Source organism: Carassius gibelio, chromosome A19 (genome assembly GCF_023724105.1).
Source record: "Carassius gibelio isolate Cgi1373 ecotype wild population from Czech Republic chromosome A19, carGib1.2-hapl.c, whole genome shotgun sequence".
In the NCBI taxonomy this organism is placed as follows: domain Eukaryota; kingdom Metazoa; phylum Chordata; class Actinopteri; order Cypriniformes; family Cyprinidae; genus Carassius; species Carassius gibelio.
In genome coordinates this window covers 13762671-13784744 of record NC_068389.1, presented here as the reverse complement: position 1 = coordinate 13784744, position 22074 = coordinate 13762671, and the positions used below count along the sequence as shown (strand labels likewise).

The following is a 22074-nucleotide window of genomic DNA, read 5'->3' as shown; positions in this document are numbered from 1 at the left end:
GTTTTGATGAACTCCATCCCCATGCTGATATGCAGTCAAATTTATCATCACTTTTTTTGCAGCAAACATAATGGTAAGCTCTTTCTGTCGGCCTCTGCTTCCCAAAGTCAGAACTAATGAAAACCTCATGAGCTTTTCATGGATTTGTCAAATCATATACTCTTGCTAAGAAAATAATAACCCAGGGAAGAATATCTGTGATGGTCTTTCATTTCCTAAAAGCCATTTTGAAAGTCACTAATCTATTTTAGTGAGAAAAAAATGAATATTTATTATAATGATAGCACATATACATTCAGTTAATTTGAATGAAAAAACAAGCAATGGAAGAAATTCAAATTATGGGGACCTTGCAGAGACTGAATGAGTTAAAAAATGTGTTGAATTAAGGTTATTGTTCAGACACCTTTGGTTACAGAATAAATTAATTATAACCTCTAGCATCAAATTACTCTGTAGTTTTTATTTTTGTTAACTGCTTGATTGACTTATATATTTTATTTTTCAGGAGGAGAAAGAACAGTTGATTGAATACCGCAGCACAGTGGCCAGTCTTGTAGGTCGAGCCAAGTCTGTAGTCCAGCTCCGTCCACGCAGTGCAGATAGTAACCTGAACACCACCGCACCCATTCGTGCCATCTGTGACTACCGACAAATAGAGGTATAACATGCTCCAGATATCTCCCCATCACATCCTGTTTGCTTTGCTTTACCTTCCCACATCTCGACCCTGCATTGATCTGTATGCTCTTAAGAACTGAGCTAAGATCACATTTGGAAAATTAACTTGATCCTAATTCAGTTTTTCTGAGCTTTGCATTTGTAGCCCATTCCTACCCCACCTGAAAAAAAAAAAGTTAAGTATAGTATAAAAAGAAACGATAAAAGGGGTAAAGGTGCCATTGACCAAAATATATCCAAAATATCTGTCCTATGCTCATTTAGCTTGGTGAGACACATTATGAGTGATGAATAGACCTAATCTACCAATTTGAATCTATGATGTTTCTTCTTTCACACATCACATACTCTGTCAATGATGAAATGAGATGCTGTCATTTATTGAATATTCATCTGTATGCAGAATACAAACGCTCATTGACTCTCCCAGCTCTGGCCCTGTATCTTTTCCTGATCATATTGTCTCGGTCAGACGAGAACTGCTAAATGCCCAAAAGTAATCTCTTTCTCCCTCCTTAACCCCATGCCACCCCCCCTTTCTCTGCCCTACCCCAATTTTCCTCCTTTTCCTTTTTTCCTCAATTTAACCCCGTCTTTCTCTCTCTGTTCCCTTCCTTCTCCCTTCCTCTTTATGTGTGTCTTCGGGGCTGGGCAAGGCCAACTCTCAGGTACTATTTCCGACCGTTCTACTCCTCTGACCTTTGCTCTCTGGCCTGGCCCTGCACACAGGAGACCCCTGCTTTATCTCAGGCGTCCTGTACATTGAAAAAGCGCCATATATATTAAAAATTTGTTTATTTTTCTCCCAGCACAATAAGTCTTCTATTTTCCATGGTGGGAGCATGTTGCATGTTGACTTGCTATGCCATTTTAATGATATTGTGTTTATCAGTCACAAGCACGTGATTACCCTTTGTTAGTTATAATAACATACCAATACGCAACATATTGTGAAACATAATGTTCTCTGTGTGCAAGGGATATGGTGAGAGTTGAGGTGGGACATTAGAAAGTGCCCTCACATGTTTTAATAACTTGCTTTTCATTTTATGTTGCGCTGAGGGTTATTAAAGCCTATAGCTTTCATGTTAGCCTCGGCAAAGTTAGGTTGAAAAGGAAAATACCCTCTCACATTAAATTGAATAAGAGGAGTACTTAGCAATTTTTTTTTGCCAGATGAGTTGTAAAGATTATGTTAGTGAAGTAAGGCATTATTCCACAAAATTCACATTTCATGTAATTCAGTTCATATGAAGGCCATTAGCATTAACATTTTATTCCTCATCCTTTGGTTTATATTTTGAATCCCTTCACATTTTTATCAACACTAACCATCAGTTCTGCTTTTTTGCTCAATTTTTCAAATCCTTTACCCGTTATGTTTTTTCGATCCCTTTTTCTGTCCCTTCCTTTTCTTTTTCTGTCTTCATCTTTTCTTTCTTTCTCAGATCACGATCAGCAAGGGAGAGGAGTGTGTATTGGAGGATAACTCTCAGAGGACTAAGTGGAAGGTCATCAGTCCCACAGGAAATGAGGCCATGGTGCCATCTGTGTGTTTCACCATTCCGCCCCCTAATCAGGAAGCCATCGACACTGCCAGCAGGTACAGCACACAGATCCTTACAGGTTCCTTATAAACATTGTTAATCAGGATCTCACACACATTCAGGAATATGGTTTCTGTAATGTGGCATATTTTTGAGTGAAACAATGTATGGTATAGAAATAACACACTATGCATAGGTTTATGCTATGGAAATGAAGTACACACACACACACACACACACACACACACACACACACACACACACACACAAATGCCCTAAGAATGACTAAGCAATGCTAGCATCTACCCAAGCATTTTAGTGGCAAGTTCTGAATGGCCAGACAAGTACTATTAAACTAAACTAAAACCATTAGAAATGTTTTCATTAATTTAAATAAAGCTAAAAATAAAATATAAATATTAGAACTTAAAATTAAAAAATGTTGAAATAAAATAAGTGTAAGTTTAGAAATTTACTAAAACTCTTAACTAAACTAAAAAAATAAAGCTAAATAGAAATAGAAAAAAATGCCAAAAAAAACATGTAATTACTAAAACTTTATCATATGTAAATAGCACTGGGGCAAACACCACTCACATTGTCTTTTTGCAAAATTGATTTTTTTTTTAAGAATAATGAATTGTGCACTATAACACAAACACCAAAAAATCGTACATTTTGTATTGTATTTGTATTACGGTGTATTGTCTTTTTTTGTTACATAAACATCTATATAAACTATGTGAGATTTAATGTTCTCTTTGTCTAGAATGGAGCAGATGTACCAGAATGTCATGTCTCTGTGGCACCAGCAGCATGTCAACATGAAGAGTGTGGTCTCCTGGCACTACCTGCAGAAAGACATACGAAATATTTCCTCCTGGAGTCTGGACACAGTTAGTCCCACAAAGTTTCCCCAATTTCCCATATACTCTCTTATTGGAACTCTTTCAGAGGTTTGTCATAATCATTTGTCTTTCTCTCTAGATGCGCTTGCAGGCTCCAGAAGAGAGACAGCAGGCTTTAGACAACCTCGACGCCCACTTGTCCGACTTCCTTACGGACAGTCATGAGAGCTCCCTTTTCACGCCAACTGAGCGCTGTGAGCTGGAGAGAGAAACTGAGAGCTGCCGTGAACGTTGCCAAACACTGCAGGTCTCTTTGGAGACAGGTAAGATGGTCCTGTGTTCATGAGTGTATTGATAACTTGCTATGAAACCATAACATGGTGCTAAGAAGTTATTATTGTTTTTTCAGTGGAAAAGGATGAGTTGGCCTCTCGTGCTTACCTCTCAGAGCTGAAGAGCATCAGGTCCCATCTGGAGGACGCAGAGAGCAGACTAATGCGTGGCATACAGACTCCACACCCCAGCACAATATCAGGAGACGTCGCAGACAATGCAGTTCACATAGCAGAGCACGAGGTGAGGAGTGATCAACACAACTACGCCCTCTACTGCGCAGATGTCATTTGAACTTCATGGAGTCTTAAAAAAAGAAATGTAATCTGAAGATTCCTTTAATGGTTTTACAGAAACTTCAGCAGGATCTGAAAGGACTTCAGTCAGATTTGGGTGAGGTGTCTCGTCGCTGTGTGAACTTCTTTGAGGAGAAGCCTTCCTCTTCTAGTGTGCCTGTCCTACGCTCTGAGCTCAACCTGGCCGTTGAGCACGTAGAGAAACTCAACTCCCTCTCCTCTGTTTATCTGCAAAAGTTAGTACACAAAGTCATTTCAATTCATGTATGCATGTACTCTTAGTCATCAACCCTGGTTTGGCCTTCATAGACAACCATATTTTGAGTGTCTGTTACTCTGCTTCTGCCAGGTTGAAGACGGTTGATGTGTTGACGAGAAGCCTGCAGGCTGCAGAAAGTCAGGTGAGAAAGTATGAGAGTCGACTGAGTGAAGAGGATATGGTGCCCGCTGATACTGCTGCAATCCAGGCCTTGAGAGAGCAATTAAAGGTGAGACCCGCAGACACTCTCACATTCATTGCTATTATTTGACTTATTTCTCAATCATATCAACTAATCGCCAAAGTAATATTTGTTCATTTTACATTATCCTCATAAGACAATATTTGTTTAATTCAAAAACATTTTTGCTGCCTCAAAAGAAATAGATGCATGATGCAGACTTTTTGTTAAACTGCTTTCCCAACATCTTCGACATTCACTAAAATTGCATTTCGCCCCCTTGTGGCATTTGCACAGAACTTTCAGATTGGTTGTGCTAAAGCAGTTACCTTCTGCTTATTCGCCATGTTTAAATAAGTGACTATTAAAACTAGGGATGCAACGATTGGATTTTTTGGGGCCGATACCAATTTTAACAAACACTTATTGTCCGATTGCGATACTGATATTTGTCACTTCCTCTCTTATTTGAAATGTTTACATCAAAATAGATTGTATTTTTAGCATGTTTTAAATTAGCAAAGTTCAAAAAGACCTGCATTAAATTATACTAGCAATTTTACTGCTGCATCATCAAATAATTTTAAATGAACATGGATTGGATCCATTTAACATTCAGCAGGCCTACATAAATACAACAAAACAAAGATACATATTATATAAACTGTGCTTTTTAGGTAGGTTTAACAGTTTTCAGATACAGAAGTAAGAAGTAAACAAATGTAAAATGATGTTTTCATTGTATAAATTAAATATGAATTCTTCATTATTGTAACAGATTTATTATGATTTATTTGTTTTTGTATACATTTTAATATATTTTTTGTTAGTTTAAATATGAATGAGATCTTTACTAAGGAGGGACACTTATTTTGATGGGTTTTCTGGTCTACAGAGCTATATGGGTAATGAAAGCACGCAGTTCATCAGATTTAAAGTTTGTCGGTTTAATAAGCACCCCTTGAAAAGGCATGAGTTCTGTATATATTTGTGCGTGCTGTTTTGTTTTGGGGGGGGGGGGGGGGGGGGGTGAAAAAAGACGCAATAAACTTAAGACATGAGAAAAGTTTTGGTCATCATTCAGATGAGGTCCGCTACACTTACGAAAGTTACATAAGTTTTTTTGTCAAGAATAGTGTGCAGTCTTTTGTCTTTTGTTATTTGATTAGCATTAAAGTGCAGACAGCGGCGCTAGGATTATGCAACAGACATTATACAGCTCAGTGCCTTCAGGCAGTTCATTAATAAACCACCATTGTAAATTGTGGAAAAATCGGCTGATAAATATCGGTGCCCGATATATCGGTGCATCCCTAAATAAAACGGAATATATTAATGCAAACAAATAAATAAAATGTTATAATTCTAAAATTGTTTTGGACTCCAGATAGCTCTAGGAAGTTAGTATCTTCTGATCTGTTTGTTTGTAAGAGACTGTGGAAAGGCAACTTTCTGTTGACTTTTTGGTTGCATTTCAAAACACCCTTACCCTGTTGCAGAAATGGCATTCAGAGCTGGAGGAGCAGGATCACATATTCAAGAGTCTGAGTTTAGAGGTCCAGCAGGCTAGAGAGGTCAGAAACCAGCTCAACAAACTGCACCCTGACCGCAGTCCTGAACTGGACCGCTACCAGGAGAAAGCACAACAGCTTACAGAGAGGTGGAGCGGAGTGAGCAGGCAAATGGAGACACGGTGAGTTGTTTCTAAGTCAAAAGAGATAGAAAGAGTACAAGTATTTTCTGTAATACTCCAGATTATAACACAAAGCATAATGTCCTACAGGCAAGCAGATCTGGAGATGCTGGGTTCGGTGCTGCAGCAGTACAGAGAAGGCCACAGCTCTCTTATCCACTGGATAGAGGACACCACCAAAAAACAGGAGAACACGCAACCTGAGCAGACGGACAGCAGAGCTTTGTCAGAACAGCTCGCACAGCAAACAGTGAGAGACCACACTTATATTGCTGAATACTTCCAAGTGTTGTAAAACAGATGAGTGTTTGATTCAGTATCTGTTCTTCTGCAGGCCTTGGTGGCTGAGATAGAACAGAACCAGGTCAAACTGGATGAATGCCAGACGTACTCTAAACAGTACTGCGCTGCTGTTAAGGTACGCACTTTGTCAAAGTGAACAGTGACGGCTACTGCTTACTGCTAGCCATCATGGAGAACTGGAAACATTAACACTTGTTTCACAAATTATATTCCTCCTTACTAGACCATGTCTTCCATTTTATGCATTAGGACTATGAACTCCAGCTCATGACGTTCAGAGCTTTTGTTGAATCTACCCAGAAGTCCCCTGTGAAAAGGAGGAGGATGCACTCTTCATCAGATGTCATCACACAGGAGGTAAATGCAGGAAAACCAGGCTCATATGACATCAATTTATGTTATATATTTATAACATTTACATCAGTTGTCACGTTGACTTCAGATGTTTTAATCACATTTTTCTACTACGTCTTAGTTTATGGATTTACGCACACGCTACACAGCTCTGGTCACCTTAACAACACAACATGTCAAGTATATAAGTGATGCACTACGGCGGCTAGAGGAGGAAGAGGTGTGTTATAGCTTCCTGTGTCTCCTAGTTTCAGTTTTGAGTTTTACCTACTGTATACTTGCACAAGTATTCCCACAATAAAGCCAACATCAGATTTCATCATGCAGTGTAGGTTTAATGAAAATGTTTCCGCTTTGTGGTACAGAAAGAGGTGGAAGAGGAGAGGCAGGCACGAGTGGGGCAGGTCTCAGAGCTGCTCGGCTGGGTCAAGGGCCTACAGGAGCGCGCTGGCAGATCTGCCGAACCATCACTTGCTGCACAGCAGGTAGATTCTGAGTGTTATCTATTGGAATATTGACAGAATATTTTAAAGTATTCTATAGACAGTAGTCAATCAACAGTGAGTGGACTGTATGTGTTAAGTGGCTTTGAATTACTGTATCTGTCTCACTTCTAGGCTATTAGTGAGCAGTTAGCAGCTAAAAAAGAAGAAGTTGCTGAAGCTATCAGGAGCACCCAAGTTTTCCTGATGTCAAAACGGGCCAGCAAGTGAGTTTGCACTATACGACCCTCAACACACATACATTGGTTCTCAGGCTTTGTATACCAAGTGCTACCAAGTCAAGATCTGTCTATTTCAGAGCATTTACTCCAGGTCATATTTGATATCAACAACTTAAAAAAAATGGTCTTATTTCTGGTTAAAAATGGATACGAGAAGAAATAGCCTGCGAGGTGCAGCATATAAGATTAAAAGATTGAAAATTAGATTGTAAATAATTAAGAAATTTAAAATAAATTATATATGAGAAATATGTTTTCAGTATATTTAATAAAAATATTTTGAAAATATTTTTACTTTAATTCTTTGGAATTTTGCAAAGGCCAGTGGGATTCAGAGTTGTGTACTTTGCCACTTGCAGTGCTGTTTTAGTATTATTCATATACTATTATGAACATACTATTATGTTTTCATTTTTAGTTCATTATCGTGATTTTGTTATGTAGTTTTGACTTTTTTTATTGGTTGTTTTCTATTTATCTTTTATTTTTATTTCAGCTTTATTTTAATTCTCAAATATGATTTTTAACAGATTTAATTTACAGTAACCCTGGCCTCTTGGGGTTGTGCTGTGTATTTTAGTTTGAGAATAACTGCACTATATTCATATTCACCTCTAAGTACCAGTAAATGTTAAATATGCATGAACGTTGTTATTAACGAAGCGCATTTCTCTTTAGGCTGTCTCCTGAAGAGCGCGTACAGGTGGTCTCCCAGCTGGATGAGCTGACGGCCACCTACAATCAGCTGTGTGACAGTTCTGCCGCACAGTTACAACAACTAGAGGAGCAGCACGCAAAAGAGAAGAAGCTCAAGGTAGAGTTAGAGGGGCAAGAGAATGACAGCAGTGTTCAACTTTGCCAAAGCGAGCTTCTACAGCAAAAAGCTTGTGTTGAAATGCTCCTGAAATATATTGCTTTAAATAGTGGTCTTTGTTGTGGTCAAGTTTTGTCATTGTGCTAGAGATATGCTACATCAGTGTGTATGCGAGAGCCAGAGCGAGTGAATTATTTTTGTTTGTTTTTTTATGTTGCCTGTCACGTGTGGTTTAACATTCATCATCACATTCATACATCTCACAGATATTGTCTTATTTAACAGTTATAAAAGATTAATAGCATGGTGTGAAATCTAAATCATTCCTATTTTCTAGACCATCCTCATTTGTCATTATTAATCAAGCACATCTGCTTAAACGCGACTCATTGTTCATTAGAATAGAATAGTGTTATTATTTGGCATCAGAAACTGCTTCTTTAGCCACTTTAGTGACCATTGAAGCCACATGCACATTGTAGATTAGCCTTTTCTTTTTCATTTCATTTAAATAAGGCACATATAAACATGTAAATGTAAAGGCATAAATGTCATTACATTCATATTGTTTTGTTGCCACATGCAGCCACAATTAGAACTGTGCACCCATACATATATCAGTCATCATGTAGTGATTACTGTGGGAAGAATGGTATGTTTGCGTTTGAATGGATAGAAGCTTAAGATATAAACAAGAAAGCAGAAAGCAGACGTCAACATTTTATTCCTATGGATTGGTATAGACTGAGTGCAGAAAGCAGCTATGCAAACCTCCACCTCACTCTTTGAGCATGATGTGTCCAGATCACAGCTATGTTTGTTTGTGTGTCTGTATGTGTGATATTGTCTGTTTTCAGTCCATGTCTTTAATACTGTAATTCTTTGTGAGATTTAATCAGCATTTTGCTTCAAAATCACTAACAGCTGCCGGGAGAAAAAGTAAGACGACATCTCAGAATTAGGAGTGAGACAAAATAACTTATTCAGAATGCAGGACTATCCTCAGTTGATTAGTAATGAACATAATATGTATATACCAACCAAGACTTTCACACATTCATAGGTAAGTCTCAAAACAAATATTTAAAAAGAACTCAGTGTATGAAATTAGGTAAAAGTGTTTAAAATTTAGATAGTCAGTGCCGGGTTGCATATCAGGCAGCTGGAGTGTGGCATGCAGATCGCTAACATCCGGCTTCTCACCCTATCACACCTCAAACCGCCGAACAATCAGTGTGTGTGCGTTTAAGGACCACCTCACATGGTAAGTAGTGCTTGCTTTCTTTCTTACTGTTGCTTTCTTTCTGACCTAGCAATATGTTCTTGTTTTCTCTTTTCTCTTAGGCCTCTTAGTGTATTTTAAATGTTCAGTTTGTGCATTTTTGCATATTTTTTTTTGCACACTGCAGTGTTGTGCTGCCAAATGTTTTTTTTTTTTGCATGTACAAAAAGTAATGTTTTTAAAGGACATGATACTTGATATTTTTTTACATTTTTCTTTATACCATGAATAAATGCATGAATATTAGTATCAATATGATTGCTTCTTATGCTGATTTAAGTGACTTCAGCTATGGTGACGGGTTTTTCTCTTTCCCTCCCATTGAAACTGTGAATACAAATACACTCCAAAATCCAATAAGAACCATTTTTAAAATGTATGATTTCTATCTTTTCATAGGGCCAGGAAGTAATCGCTGGAGTTATTGACCTCGGCACCATGGAAACCTTTCCAGTTTTCCAGGCAGCACAGCGTGGTCTCATAGATCAAGACACCTGTCATGTACTGTTGGAGGCACAGGTCGTCATGGGTGGTCTATTCCAGTATGACTCCCCTGATAAACTGTCATTAAATGAGGGTCTTTCCAGTGGTTTGATTGATAAACGTACTTACCAATCACTGGAAGAGTTAGAGACGGCCCTTTGTCTTGTCAAAACAGTAAAATTGGCAGAGGGTCAGGAATTACCAGTCACCACTGCTATGAGAGAAGGTGTCATAAAGGAGCTGGTGGGACTACGTATACTTGAGCTGCAAATAAGCACTGGTAGCCTGAAGTTTGGTTCCAGTGGAGAAATGGTTAGCCTGGAAAATGCAAGGGAGAAGGGATTGTTATCCCCTGAACTTTGTCAAAAGCTTCAATCCTGTCTTCACCGCCAAGAACTTATTGATCCAAATACAGCAGAAAAACTAAGTCTGGTTGACTTTCAACAGCGTTGTGTTGTCAATCAAGAGACGGGTCTGCGCTTCTTTCCAGTTAAACAGAAGCCAGGAGGAACTGTCTGCTTATGCTCTGGCAGGAAGGTGGGAATATTCTGTGCTGTTCATGAGGGGCTTATTGACCGACATGTCACAGTTCGACTTCTGGAGGCTCAGTTGTTTTCTGGAGGTATCACAGACCCCCGCTCGGGACACAGATTGACTGTTAATGAGGCTGTTCGGCATGGCATAATTGATCAGGACTTGGCCTGCTCCCTCATGACACGACAGCTACAAGCAGGAGGAATAATAGATCCAGTCAGTGGGGAGCGTCTAGAGTTGGATGAGGCCATAAAAAGAGACCTTCTCTCTCCTCACATAGCCTTACGTGTACTGGAATCTCTCCAGTCTTTCATGGCAGTAATGTTACCAGAATCAGGGGAGTTGTTTCCTGTAAGTGAGGCACTTAAAGAGGGTGTTGTCAATAGAGAGCTTGCTGCAAAAGCCCTGAGAAAACGTGATTCTGTTGGTGCAGTATATCTGCCTGAGAGGGGACAGGTGGTTCCTCTAAATCAAGCCCATAAGATACTAAAGCCACAGGCAGTGGAGATCCTAAAACAGATCCAGGTTCCAGATGTCCTTCCCAGTGTGACTCAGTCAAGTTCCTCATATATGAAGCGACGGAGTTCTAGATCTGCCAATTCTTCATCACCCCCTGCCTCACATGCAGATGTCAAACATGACTTTTCCATCACAGAGGAAGGTAGGTCAGAAGAACAGGTTCAATACCGGCTTCTCACTCAAGTGATGACACACAGCTACATTGATGCTCACTCAGGAGAACGCCTAGTGCTACTAGAACCAGAACTGGTAGAACTCATATGTGAAAATGTTAAAACCAAAAACCTTGTCAGACCAGTCCTAGACAAAATCTCTGATAACATTAGAGTTACACTGGACAGTGAAGCTATTAGTGTGATTGAAGAGGAAGAACATGAAGAACCCAAAATTATACAATATGAAATTGCCTGCAAGGACTCTTATTTGGAAGAGACTATAGAAATGGCAGGGGAAGATCTTGCACCCTTGATGGTCACCAACAAAACCTTTAAAGAGCCTTTGCATAAAGTAGATTTACAAGAGAAAGTTCTATCATCAGAAGAGTATGAACAACCCAAGATAAAAGGTAAAAATACCTGCAAGATCACTGATATAAGAGAGACAGTAGAAAGAAAAGAACAAGATCTTGCATCACTGACAGAAACAAACTTAACCTTTGTAGAGCTTTCAAATGAAGAGATTCAAGAAGACTGGAAGAACACTGACATGAGTAAGACAATAGAAGGAGCAGTGGAAGATCTTGCATGTTTGACAGACACAGACAGAACTGTTATAGAGCCTTCACATGCGGAGGTTTGGCATGAGAATGTTCTATTATCAAGAGAATGTGAAGAACCGAAGATGAAAAAAGATGAAATTGAAAGCAATACTGATGCGGGTGAGTCTATTGAACTAGCAGAGAAAGATCTTCCACACTTGGCAAGTAAAGACAGACCCTTTATAGTGCCTTCACATAAAGAGGACTGGCAAGAGAAAGTTCTGTCACCAGGAGGACATGAAAAACCCAAGGTTTTAAAGGGTAAAATTGCCTGGACAAACTCTGATGTAAGTGAGACAATAGAAAGTGTAGACAAAGATTTTGCACCCTTGGCAGGCACAGCCAGAGCTTTTATAGCGCCTTTACATAAAGAGAACTTACAAAAGGAAGTTCTATCATCAGGACAATATAAAGAATCCAAGAGTGAAAAATATGAAATTGCCAGCAAGATGACTAACATAGGTGAGACACAAGATGTTGCAGGTCTAACTGACTCAGAAATAACCTTTATAGAGCCTACACATGAAGTTGTTTGCCAAGACAAAGTTCTGTCATCAGGAGAATGTGAAGGACCCATTATTATAAAAGGTGAAATTGCCTGGAGGAACACTGGTATGGGTGAGATGATAGAAAAAGCTGAGAAAGATTGTGCCTCCTTGACAGGCACAGACAGAGCTTTTATAGACCCTTTAAATAAAGAAAATGTACAACAGAAAGTTATTTCATCAGGACAATATAAAGAACCCAGTATTAAAAAAGATGAAACTTTTAGCAAGAAGACTAACAACAGTGAGACACTAGAAAGACCAGAGGTGGATGTTGCAGCTTTAACAAGCTCAGAAATAACAATTTTTGAGCCTACACATGAAATTGTTTGGCAAGAGGGAGTTCTGTCATCAGAAGAATACGAAGAACCCATGATTCTAAAAGGTAAAATTGCCTGGAAGGACACTGGTATGGGTGAGATTGACAGGAAGAACACAAAAATGGGTGAGACCATAGAAAGAGCAGAGGAAGTGTTTCCACTCTTGACAGCCACAGTAAAAGCCTTTATAGAGCCTTCACAACAAGAGTACTGGCAAAATAATTTTCTGTCATCAGGACAATATGAAGAGCCCAAGATCAATGTAAATAAAACTGCCAACATGAAGACTGATCTGGGTGAGACTATAGAAAGGACAGAGGAGCATCTTGCACCCTCGACATGGATAGACATAAATTTAACAGTGCCTTTTCCCACAAGCTCAACCCTACTGAAGACTGTGTCAGATAATGGGGCGCCCTCTCCGAATCAAATTATAGATTCAACATTAAATGAATCTAACAATAAGCAAACAGTTGACCTGGAACAAACAGATAGTAGTGGGGTATTTCTAGGGATAATGGAACAAAAAATGTTTGACATGAGTGAAAGCAGTGCACATACTTCTCTACAAGATACTGTAAACGTAGGAGAGTATGATCAGCTGAATGTCAAACCAGATGAAGCCCTGGCTGCAAAACAGCCAGAGGAACTAAAGAAAATGGTTGAACACAAGGAAAATAAAATAATTTTTTATCAGCCTGGTAAAGATAAGAAATTATTCCCTTCAGAAAGGAAGACTTTGTCAGTAGAACTAAGTGATGATGATGATTTGAAGATTGGGAGTATGGCAATGGATCTGCAACAAGGGGGTCTTGTAACTGTAGGTGGCCACAAAGTTCTCTTGGATGAAGCTCTGGCACAGGGTTTGCTTCCAGGGCACACTGTTATTAAGCTTATGGAAAAAGCTGGACTCTTTGGCGGTTTTCTGGATATTAAAGCCTGTAAGTCACTTAGTGTTGAGGATGTGATACAAGAAGGCATGTTGGATGAGGACTTGATAGCCCGTGTTCTTCATTCAGAAAAGATATTAGCCGGTGTGATTGATGTGGAGCATGGTCGGCTCTGCTCAGTAAATGAAGCTGCTGGGGCAGGCCTGTTGGACTCTGATACCTCTGCTCGACTTCTTGAAGCCCAGGTTGTGTCAGGGGGAATAGTTGACCTACAAAGAGACAAGAACGTACCAGTCACCCTTGCAGCCAACCTTGGGTTGATTGAAGAAGGTACAAAAGAAAAGCTTCTTTCACTGGAAAAGTCATGCAGAAGAAAATGTTCAGATCAAAATGCAATGCAAAACAAGTTGGCACTACAGTTACAGATGAAAGGAGTGGTGGACCCAAAAACCCAAAAACCTGTCCCACTGGAACAAGCCCTTCAAACTGGTTTAATTGGACATGGTGAGGCTCAGACAATTCTATGCCAGCAGGTTGCAGAAGGTGGCATTGTGCATCACGGCTCTGGTGTTCGCCTTACTGTCGTGGATGCACTAAACCTGGGTCTCATAGATCACACAGTCGCTCCAAAGTTGATGGAACTGGAAAAGGCTTTCAAAGGCCAAGAGCCATGTAGATTGGATCAAGACACTTCATTTCTTCAGGCCTCTACAGGTTCTATTTATGACAGTGCATCAAAAAGCAGGATTACTCTGAGTGAGGCTGTTTCTAAAGGGCTTCTAGATGATGAAACGGCAAATAAAGCAATGGCCTCACCCAATGTGAAGAGCGGATTGTTGGACCCTCATAAAGCTTGTGTTGTGTCCTACTCTGAGCTGTTAAACCAGGGTAAAATTGACATTGAGACAGGACAGAGATTCCTTGAAGTGAGACCTTTCAGGGGTGTTCCACATAAACAAACTAATGAAATGATGACCTTACCACAGGCAATTAAGGCAGGCCAAGTAGATCCCATACCAGCAGTGAGAGTATTGCAGAGTCAAGCAGATGCTGGGGGTATCATTAACATTTATAGTGGAGAGCGTTTGCTTCTACCAGAGGCTTTAAGTAAAGGCTTAGTTGATAAAGACATGGCGAGATGTATTGCTACAAATCAACTCTTGAAAGGGGGGTTGCTCAGTCCAACCAGTGGACAGAGGGTCTCCAGCATTACTGAGGCAGTTGAATATGGACTTATTTCTACAGAAATGGCTGCAGAACTTCAACACAGCATGGGCCTTGTTGATGAAGTTGAGAGGAAAAGTTCCAAAATACCAGGTTCCTCAACGAAAGGACCATCTAGTTCTTTATTTCCTGAGAGGATATCAGAGGGACTGACCCCTATCCAAAGCCCTGAGCTACCTGAAGAGATTACTGATATCAAATCGCAAAAGGTGGAAGTTTCTACTACCATATTATTAGAAAGCAGTGATAACAGCAAGGAACAAGTTCCATCTACAGAGCAAACAAAGAGAGAGAGAGAGATCCAAAGGCAGACAGGAAGTGAACTTGCAATCTTTAAAGTCAGTTTATCAGACACTGATGATGGCTTGCAAAACAAGGAACAAACCCTATCTGTAGAGCAAATAGAAGGGCATAGTTTCAAGTTAGAAGCAGATCAGTCTGTGTCCAAACCAGGGAAAATCAAGGACAGCCAACAGACTGGATTTGATCCTTATGCTTCTACACCCACAAGGCCAGTTCAGGCATCAGGAAAAAAGAAAGCCAGAGGGAAAAGTGTTAAGAAAGCTAAAATGGAAAGTGATGTTAAGACACAAGTTTCAGACACCTTAGCCAAAATTTCACCTATAGAAAAAGCAGAAGATGATGGACAAGGTGGCTTTACCATTAGTCAAAAGCCTATTATGAAAGACGACAAAGAAAATGTGATTGAAGTACAGCTGTCAGAGACATCACATGCAAGTGGTATCCTTACATCTGTGACAGGGAGTGATGAGACTGTGCAAGGCAAATATTTGGAAATAGGTGTGGACAGAACTCCTAATGAAACCAAAACCACCAAACGTGAGTCTGATCACGAAAGCAATGAATTACAGAAAGAGAAGAGTCTAACACAGTACAGTGTCACAACTTACATGGCAAAAAATGACCAGGGTCAGGAGGCTATTGAGGTCACTAAAGACCTTGCCACTGATATATCAGAAAAGAAGAGAAAGAAGAAAAGTAAAAGTAAAAAACTTAAGCAAGTGTCTATGGTTGAAGCAGAAGGAGTAGAGAAAAGAGATGATGAGACTGAAAAAGCACAAAAGACTGTGATCCATGTGGTCAAACCTCAAAGCAGTCAGTCAGATGAGAACGAAAGTATGAAGCAACATGAGAAAGCCAATCAGGCAATGGCACAAAAGGAAATACTTTTGATGAAAGCGAAGGAAAGCATTCTTAGGAAGGTGTTTGAGCGCGGAGTAAGTGAAAAACAAGCTGCTGAAGAATTAGAAGCGATGCGTCAAGTAGCTAGTAATGGAGAAAACCGCATTACCACCCAAGAGGAAACTATTGTAGAGAAGACAAGCTGTAAGCCTCCTCAAAGTAAGGAGGAGGACAGTAAACTACACCAGATGGGGCAAGAAATAAATGAAAGGTCAAACATTGCAGAGAATCTTCTACCTTGGTCTAATAGTGACCCAAGCTCCTCAGCTATAGTACAGCTGCAAAAACAGGAAGAAGGTCAGCAAGACAAACATACAAACACTGGATTAAGTGGAGATCATATGTACCAGAATATTCCATCTATGAAAACCTCTGATGACATTGTGGACCTAAACCAGAAAGAACTGGTTCTAATACAGAATCTAGAAGGGGAAACCAGAGAAAGAACAGCAGAAGAACAAAGCATTGAGCCATTATATACAGAAGAAATGTTGTTAGACCCTATGAGTGAATTGACCGTGTCATCAAGCACCGCATTGACTGACAGCCATGAAATGGCTAAATCAATACCCCTCAAATGTGTCTTTGACATCCCAGCAGTGAAGGACTCCAAAGCACTTCTATCAAGTGAGGTGTGTACTTCTTTACAAAATACCAAAACAGCAGTGAAAAAGTTAAGCAGTGAAGTTCATCAAGAAAGAATTGAGGAGCCCCCTTTCAGTGATTGTGAAGGCACAGATGAACCTTCTATTGAACGATGTAAAGTTTCTGGTCTACCCCATATGGAGGTGATCCCAGAGTCTGATACCAAACAGCAAAAAGAGGTGGAAGAATATGCAGAGGATTTAGTGGAACCGCAGCCTGGAGAAGTTCAAATGAATATTGAACAAATAAGAAAATGCACCACAAAAGCTAGCAAGGTAAGCAGTATTTCTGGAGATTTTTTTGTAAATTGTTTACTGCAAGTTGATTCTTTTTAATGTTCCTTTCCTTTTCAGTCCGCACTGGCTCGCCAAGAGTGCTTAGAACATGACCAACAGATTGTGGCCTTGCTTTCTATGGTGAGGCACATTGAGGTCTGCCTAAAGCAGCAGCAGCAACAGTCCGTTGGTCGAGGTCTTGCCGCAATCGATGACATAATCAAACAGATGGAGGTAAAAGATTTCCATTACAGCAAATGTTTGATGTGTTGCGGATGATTTAAGCTTACAAGTGCTGTATTTTAATTAAATTCTCTTTTCAGATGCTTTTTCTGGAAATTAGTGACCTGGAACCAGAAGTGCACAAGGAGACTGAAGCAGCTACACAGCTGCTGGAGTCTAACCCTCAGGATGTTCCACCTCAGCTGCTTACGGCCCTGGAAAAAGATGGGCGAAGCTTAGCTCGGGCTTACAGTGCAGCCAGGGACCTCGCCCAGAATACTTTGCATGGGTTACGAGCACAACGTGATGCACAAAACGTAATATAAATTCCTACAATGTTTAGTTTGAGAGTATATTTTCATGACAGAAAAGTTTCTTTTAAATCTCTTTGCATTATTTTTTTATTTTTACAGGAAGCTGTAAGAAGTCAGCTTAAATGTTTACAAGAGCATGTTGATAAACTTCTGATCTGGCTTAAGGAGACTGAGACACAAATGCAGGAAGAAACAGGGGTACATGGACAGACGGTGGCCGAGATCACTCGAAAGCAACAGTTGTGCAAAGTAAAACATCAACAGTGATGATATCCTATATAGCATTTACATATATTTACATTTGTAGATACAATGATGCCATCTTTTTTTCTACAGATGTTACAGCACTCTCTTGCTGCCCGATCTAATGAAGTCAGCAATGTGGCGTTTAGTATTCAGGTGTTTATCTCTGAGCATGCTCAGGACCTGTTGCCTGATCAGAGCAGGCATCTCCTTGGACAACTGGAGCAGCTACAGAGGGTCTTTCACCAGGCTGTTGGCCTCAATCATGCCAGGGCAGAGGCCCTATCAGCCCAGCAGGCGAGAGAGAACGAACAAACGAGGAAAGAACAGAAAGAAAAAGAAGAGAAAATGGAAAAAGAGAGACAAACTACAAGGGCCAGAGAGGTTTGCAAAGAGATGTATAAATGCTTGCGCTTCCAAATTAAAAACAAGAATATTCAGTTTTACTTTTAACAGTTTTACAACAATTTAACTGGGATAAAGAAAAATTTCTAATACATTAAGAACAGAACATTTGTGATAACAAGATAACCACACTACTGATGCATGCATGAATACTTGTTAGCACAAACGCTGCATTTTAAAACTTAAAATAATTTCACATGCATGTAACTATCAGTATGATCTACTTGTACAGTTAATTTTACAGCGCTGTAATAATGCTGTTGTTTAAGTAATGCTTCTGCAGAACTCAACAATAATGACTTTAAAAAATTACATTTAAAAAAAAAATAATAATAATTTTTAGCAACATATTTTTATTTGTCAGTCAGTGTCAAATGTTGAATGTATATAATGCTTTACTCCCATAGTGTACAATTATTAACTTATGCTTTCAACACTATCACAAGTCACAGTTTTGACAAAACCTTGTGTATATTATCCAGCTACATAACATTACCTTATTTCAGTAAAAATCATTATTGTTGAGCTTTGTTCTGTAGCCACCTGCATTACAAACTTGAGTGTGCTAACTGCGTGTGAATGAACATTAACATGTACTGTATATTAACCTGTCTGCCTTGCTCTTTACAGATTGCCACAGAAGACACATTTGGAAAACACTAAAGATTTACATGTAGCCTCACTGTATAGCTTGCTTGTTTTTAACTTATCTTTTGTAGAAAAAAAAAGGAAATATCTTAGATGTTTTAGTATTTGTCTTAAGGTCTTTTGTTTATTTTTCTGCTTCACTGTCCTGTTGTGTTATTTATTTATGCTGGTGCTTTGTGTGATGAATGTGGACACATCATGCTCAACCTGTGTAAAAAAAAAATTTTTTTAAGAAATTTGACAAGTATGAGAGTTTGGGGTAAAAACAGTAGTATTATGAACACTTGGAGGTTTAAGATAATTCTGATTACAATTGATCAAATGCAGATTTTTTTTTTTTTTTACCTCCTTTTTACCGTGGATATAGGTTGTGCAGCAGCAGAAGGCAGAATGCAGTCAAAAACTGGAGAATCTCACAATGGGGTTGGCTAGTGTTGCCAGCCTCTTGGCCAATCAGAGAGTTGGAACTGAGTCAGATGATGTGAACGAGTTACAGGAGAAGTTAAGAGAGTTTAAGGTGTGATAATATCTGATATTTACTTCATGCAGCTGTATTACACAATGTCTTACAGAAGATATTATTCTTATTTTTTGAATTATTATAATTATGTTTGGTTTATTGTTTGTCCCCCATAACTATAGGAGGTGGAGAAGGACCTTCAGACCAAAAGTGACTTGTTGACTAAGACTATCCACTCAGTGGAGGAGTTCCTATCTGAGCACGGTGACAGTTTGAGTCCTGAAGAGAGGCTCGAACTACAGGGGACTCTTTCACAATTGAAAGAGCAACACTGCTCACTTACAAACTCAGTCCGCTCTTCACTAGCGAAAGTAGACACTGCCATTGTCTCAACACTGCAACAGAACACACAAAGAGTAAGCAGTTCACATTTTTTTCCGTTGCATTGGTTAGCATTTCATATTTTTTTCTTAATCATTATAATATTTTCATTCTTCCCAAGGCTAAAGCAGAGGAGCAGATGCAGGAGACACAGGGAAAAATCGACACACTTCTCCGAGAACTCTCATCACTAGATGACTCAAAGAGGAGGTCACTTGGCATCACTGTCCCTGACACCCCATCATCCGTACCCCCGGAGGATGCTCTAAGTTCTCACAGTGACATGCTTCAGGTCAGATTCTTAAATTGATGTCATATATTTACATTTTGGAAGCCCTTGGAAGGGTTTGGTTAAACCCCTTGTGGGCCCTGTCCCCCTGATTATGAGCCTTTGTCAGTTCTGAAGTTCCAAAGTTTGTTTTTTTAAAGTTCAATTGTTTTTTCTGGGCAGCCCTAAAGCAAGTTCATTCAGTTGTTCAGTTTTTAGTTCTAATATGTTATTGTAATGTTATAATAGCAGTCAATCATGTCTGTCAGCAGTTCTGCCTTTTGACGTTTTTCAACTCTTTGTAACCACCAGACTGAGCTGCAGCAGTTAAAAACTCAACAAGCTCACCTTCAGCAGGTGGCCCAGTCTGTCCACTCTCTCCTGGAACAACCCGACTCCAGTGTGCCAGCAGAGGAGAAACAGCGCTTACGGGCAAAACTCGAACAACTACAGAGTCAGCATCAGGAGCGCCTTCAGAGCTGTCAGGACAGGCTGAGGCGGGCAGAAGCCCTCAGAGAGGAGTTTGCCAAGTTTGTGCAGGAGCATGGGAGCCTAGGCACATGGCTGGATCAGAGTCAACAAGAGCTGCATTCACTAGGTGAAGGGGAAACTGATGCAAAGGGCCTAAAAGATAGGATTGAGGAGCACAAAAAGGTACCAAAATATGGCCTAACATTATAACTTTATTATGTAGAAAGTAAAATACTTTAAGATTGTGTTTCTCTGTATTTTACAGCTTGCAGAAGATGTCATCTGCCACAAAGCAGATCTGCGCTTTGTGACGATCTCTGGGCAGAAGGTTCTGGATTCTATCCAGGGGGTCTTGGAGAAGGTGGGCAGTGTGGATCCAGCTCTGGAGGAAACCAGACATCTAGTGAGTGGCAAGCTCCAAGATGCCACACAGCGCTACGGTTCATTACACAGCAAGGTGGGTACAAAACAGCCTCGTATTCTTTGTCAACAATGACATATTATGAGCTGAAAAGATACTGAATTTTGTGTTCCTTCTTTCAGTCCTCAGAGCTTGGCACCCGTCTCTCAGGGCTCCTGGAGCGATACCAGCACTACCAAGATGAGGCTGCTTCTCTAGTGTCCTGGCTGAGCACTCAGGAGCAAAATCAGAGTGTATTTAAACCCAGCGGTGAAACAACGGACACTCAGACATTGCAGCATACGCTCAGTACTGTACAGGTTGGGTTATTAATGCTTTTCTGGGTAAAATATTTGAGGAACGCTCACAAACAATTTTACTATGTGGATAAACTAATGGAAATTATCTCCTAAGCTAAATGTAATGTGTTTCCATACATCAGAATTATTCAGCTTTTTCTCCCTTCTGCTTTCTTCTCTCAGCTGTTGCAGGATGAGTTGGCAGAGCGTTCGGTACAGCTTGAGAAGGTCAAGAGGGCAGGAAAAGAGCTGGTCAGCACTCAAGAGTCCCCAACTCTCAAAAATGCAGATATTAACAATCTTACAGGTAATTTCATTCTCAGTATCAGGAAATAAATTACTTAAAAGAGTGTTTCCATGGAAACCAGTACAGGAAAGTATGGACACTGCCTTGTAAAGCCTTTTTTTATTATTATCAAAAAATACTGTAAAAAAATGGTAATATGTTGAAATAATTTCACTGCAATTCAGAATATCTTTTCTATTTGAAGATATTTTTAAATGTATGTTATCTTTGTGATTTTAAAAGTTGAATTTTCAGCATCATTGCTCCAGTCTTCAGTGTCACATGATCCTTCAGAAATCATTCTAATATGCTGATTTGATGTTCAAAAAGTTTTGCTGCTTAATTTACATTTCTTTATTCTTTGGATTTCTTGATTAATATAAAGAACAGCATTTATTTGAAAAATAAATATTTTATTACATTATGAAAGTTTTTACTGTCACTTTGATAAATTCAATGTATCCTTGCAGAACAAAAGTTTTAAATTCTTTAAAAAAATCAAATAAATAAACTCTTAGCAACCACAAGCATCCAATTGAGCAACTAATCAATTCATCACAGCAATATTGGCTCAGCCAGTGATGTGTTTCACAACTCATTGGATTATTTTTTTATTGACTGGTAGATAAAGACACTGTGATGTCAAGTATTTTAGTTTTATTGACAGTATAATTTACAGTTATTTCCCCCAAATATTCTTTTTTTCTCAAACTTCCTCATGGTCATTCCAGATACTCTGGAGAAGCGCTTTGAAATCCTGTCTAATTCAGTGTCAATGAGAGCCGAACAGCTTCAAACTGCTGTTGCTCAATCAGTCACCGTTCAGGAGGGGCTTAAAGCACTGCTGACTTGGTTAGATGGACTACCTTTATCACCTGGCACAGTCCAGGCCACCGCTCAAGCAGTTCAGGATGCCCTAACACAAAATCAGGTATTTTGTTCAATTTGCCATCCTAATCATAAGTAA

At 39.5% G+C, this 22074-nt stretch overlaps 1 protein-coding gene across 22 annotated transcripts in view; it reads left to right on the top strand.

Moving 5' to 3' along the window:
- LOC127935428 (microtubule-actin cross-linking factor 1) overlaps positions 1-22074 on the top strand; it is a 156356-nt gene that overhangs the window by 81949 nt on the left and 52333 nt on the right. For 21 of the 22 annotated variants that reach the window (XM_052533284.1, XM_052533271.1, XM_052533281.1 and 18 more), the window contains 28 exons: positions 509-661; positions 2130-2284; positions 2998-3124; positions 3216-3399; positions 3486-3652; positions 3763-3941; positions 4055-4193; positions 5645-5838; positions 5929-6088; positions 6173-6256; positions 6391-6498; positions 6617-6715; positions 6861-6980; positions 7113-7204; positions 7898-8033; positions 9715-16710; positions 16789-16944; positions 17034-17249; positions 17346-17495; positions 17583-17873; positions 18910-19059; positions 19185-19418; positions 19505-19675; positions 19964-20305; positions 20388-20579; positions 20666-20842; positions 21005-21128; positions 21839-22038. In XM_052533284.1, coding sequence (XP_052389244.1) covers positions 509-661; positions 2130-2284; positions 2998-3124; positions 3216-3399; positions 3486-3652; positions 3763-3941; positions 4055-4193; positions 5645-5838; positions 5929-6088; positions 6173-6256; positions 6391-6498; positions 6617-6715; positions 6861-6980; positions 7113-7204; positions 7898-8033; positions 9715-16710; positions 16789-16944; positions 17034-17249; positions 17346-17495; positions 17583-17873; positions 18910-19059; positions 19185-19418; positions 19505-19675; positions 19964-20305; positions 20388-20579; positions 20666-20842; positions 21005-21128; positions 21839-22038 — 11496 coding nt within the window. The remainder of the gene's footprint in view (positions 1-508; positions 662-2129; positions 2285-2997; positions 3125-3215; positions 3400-3485; positions 3653-3762; positions 3942-4054; positions 4194-5644; positions 5839-5928; positions 6089-6172; positions 6257-6390; positions 6499-6616; positions 6716-6860; positions 6981-7112; positions 7205-7897; positions 8034-9714; positions 16711-16788; positions 16945-17033; positions 17250-17345; positions 17496-17582; positions 17874-18909; positions 19060-19184; positions 19419-19504; positions 19676-19963; positions 20306-20387; positions 20580-20665; positions 20843-21004; positions 21129-21838; positions 22039-22074) is intronic. The other variant, XM_052533280.1, reaches the window with a different exon arrangement.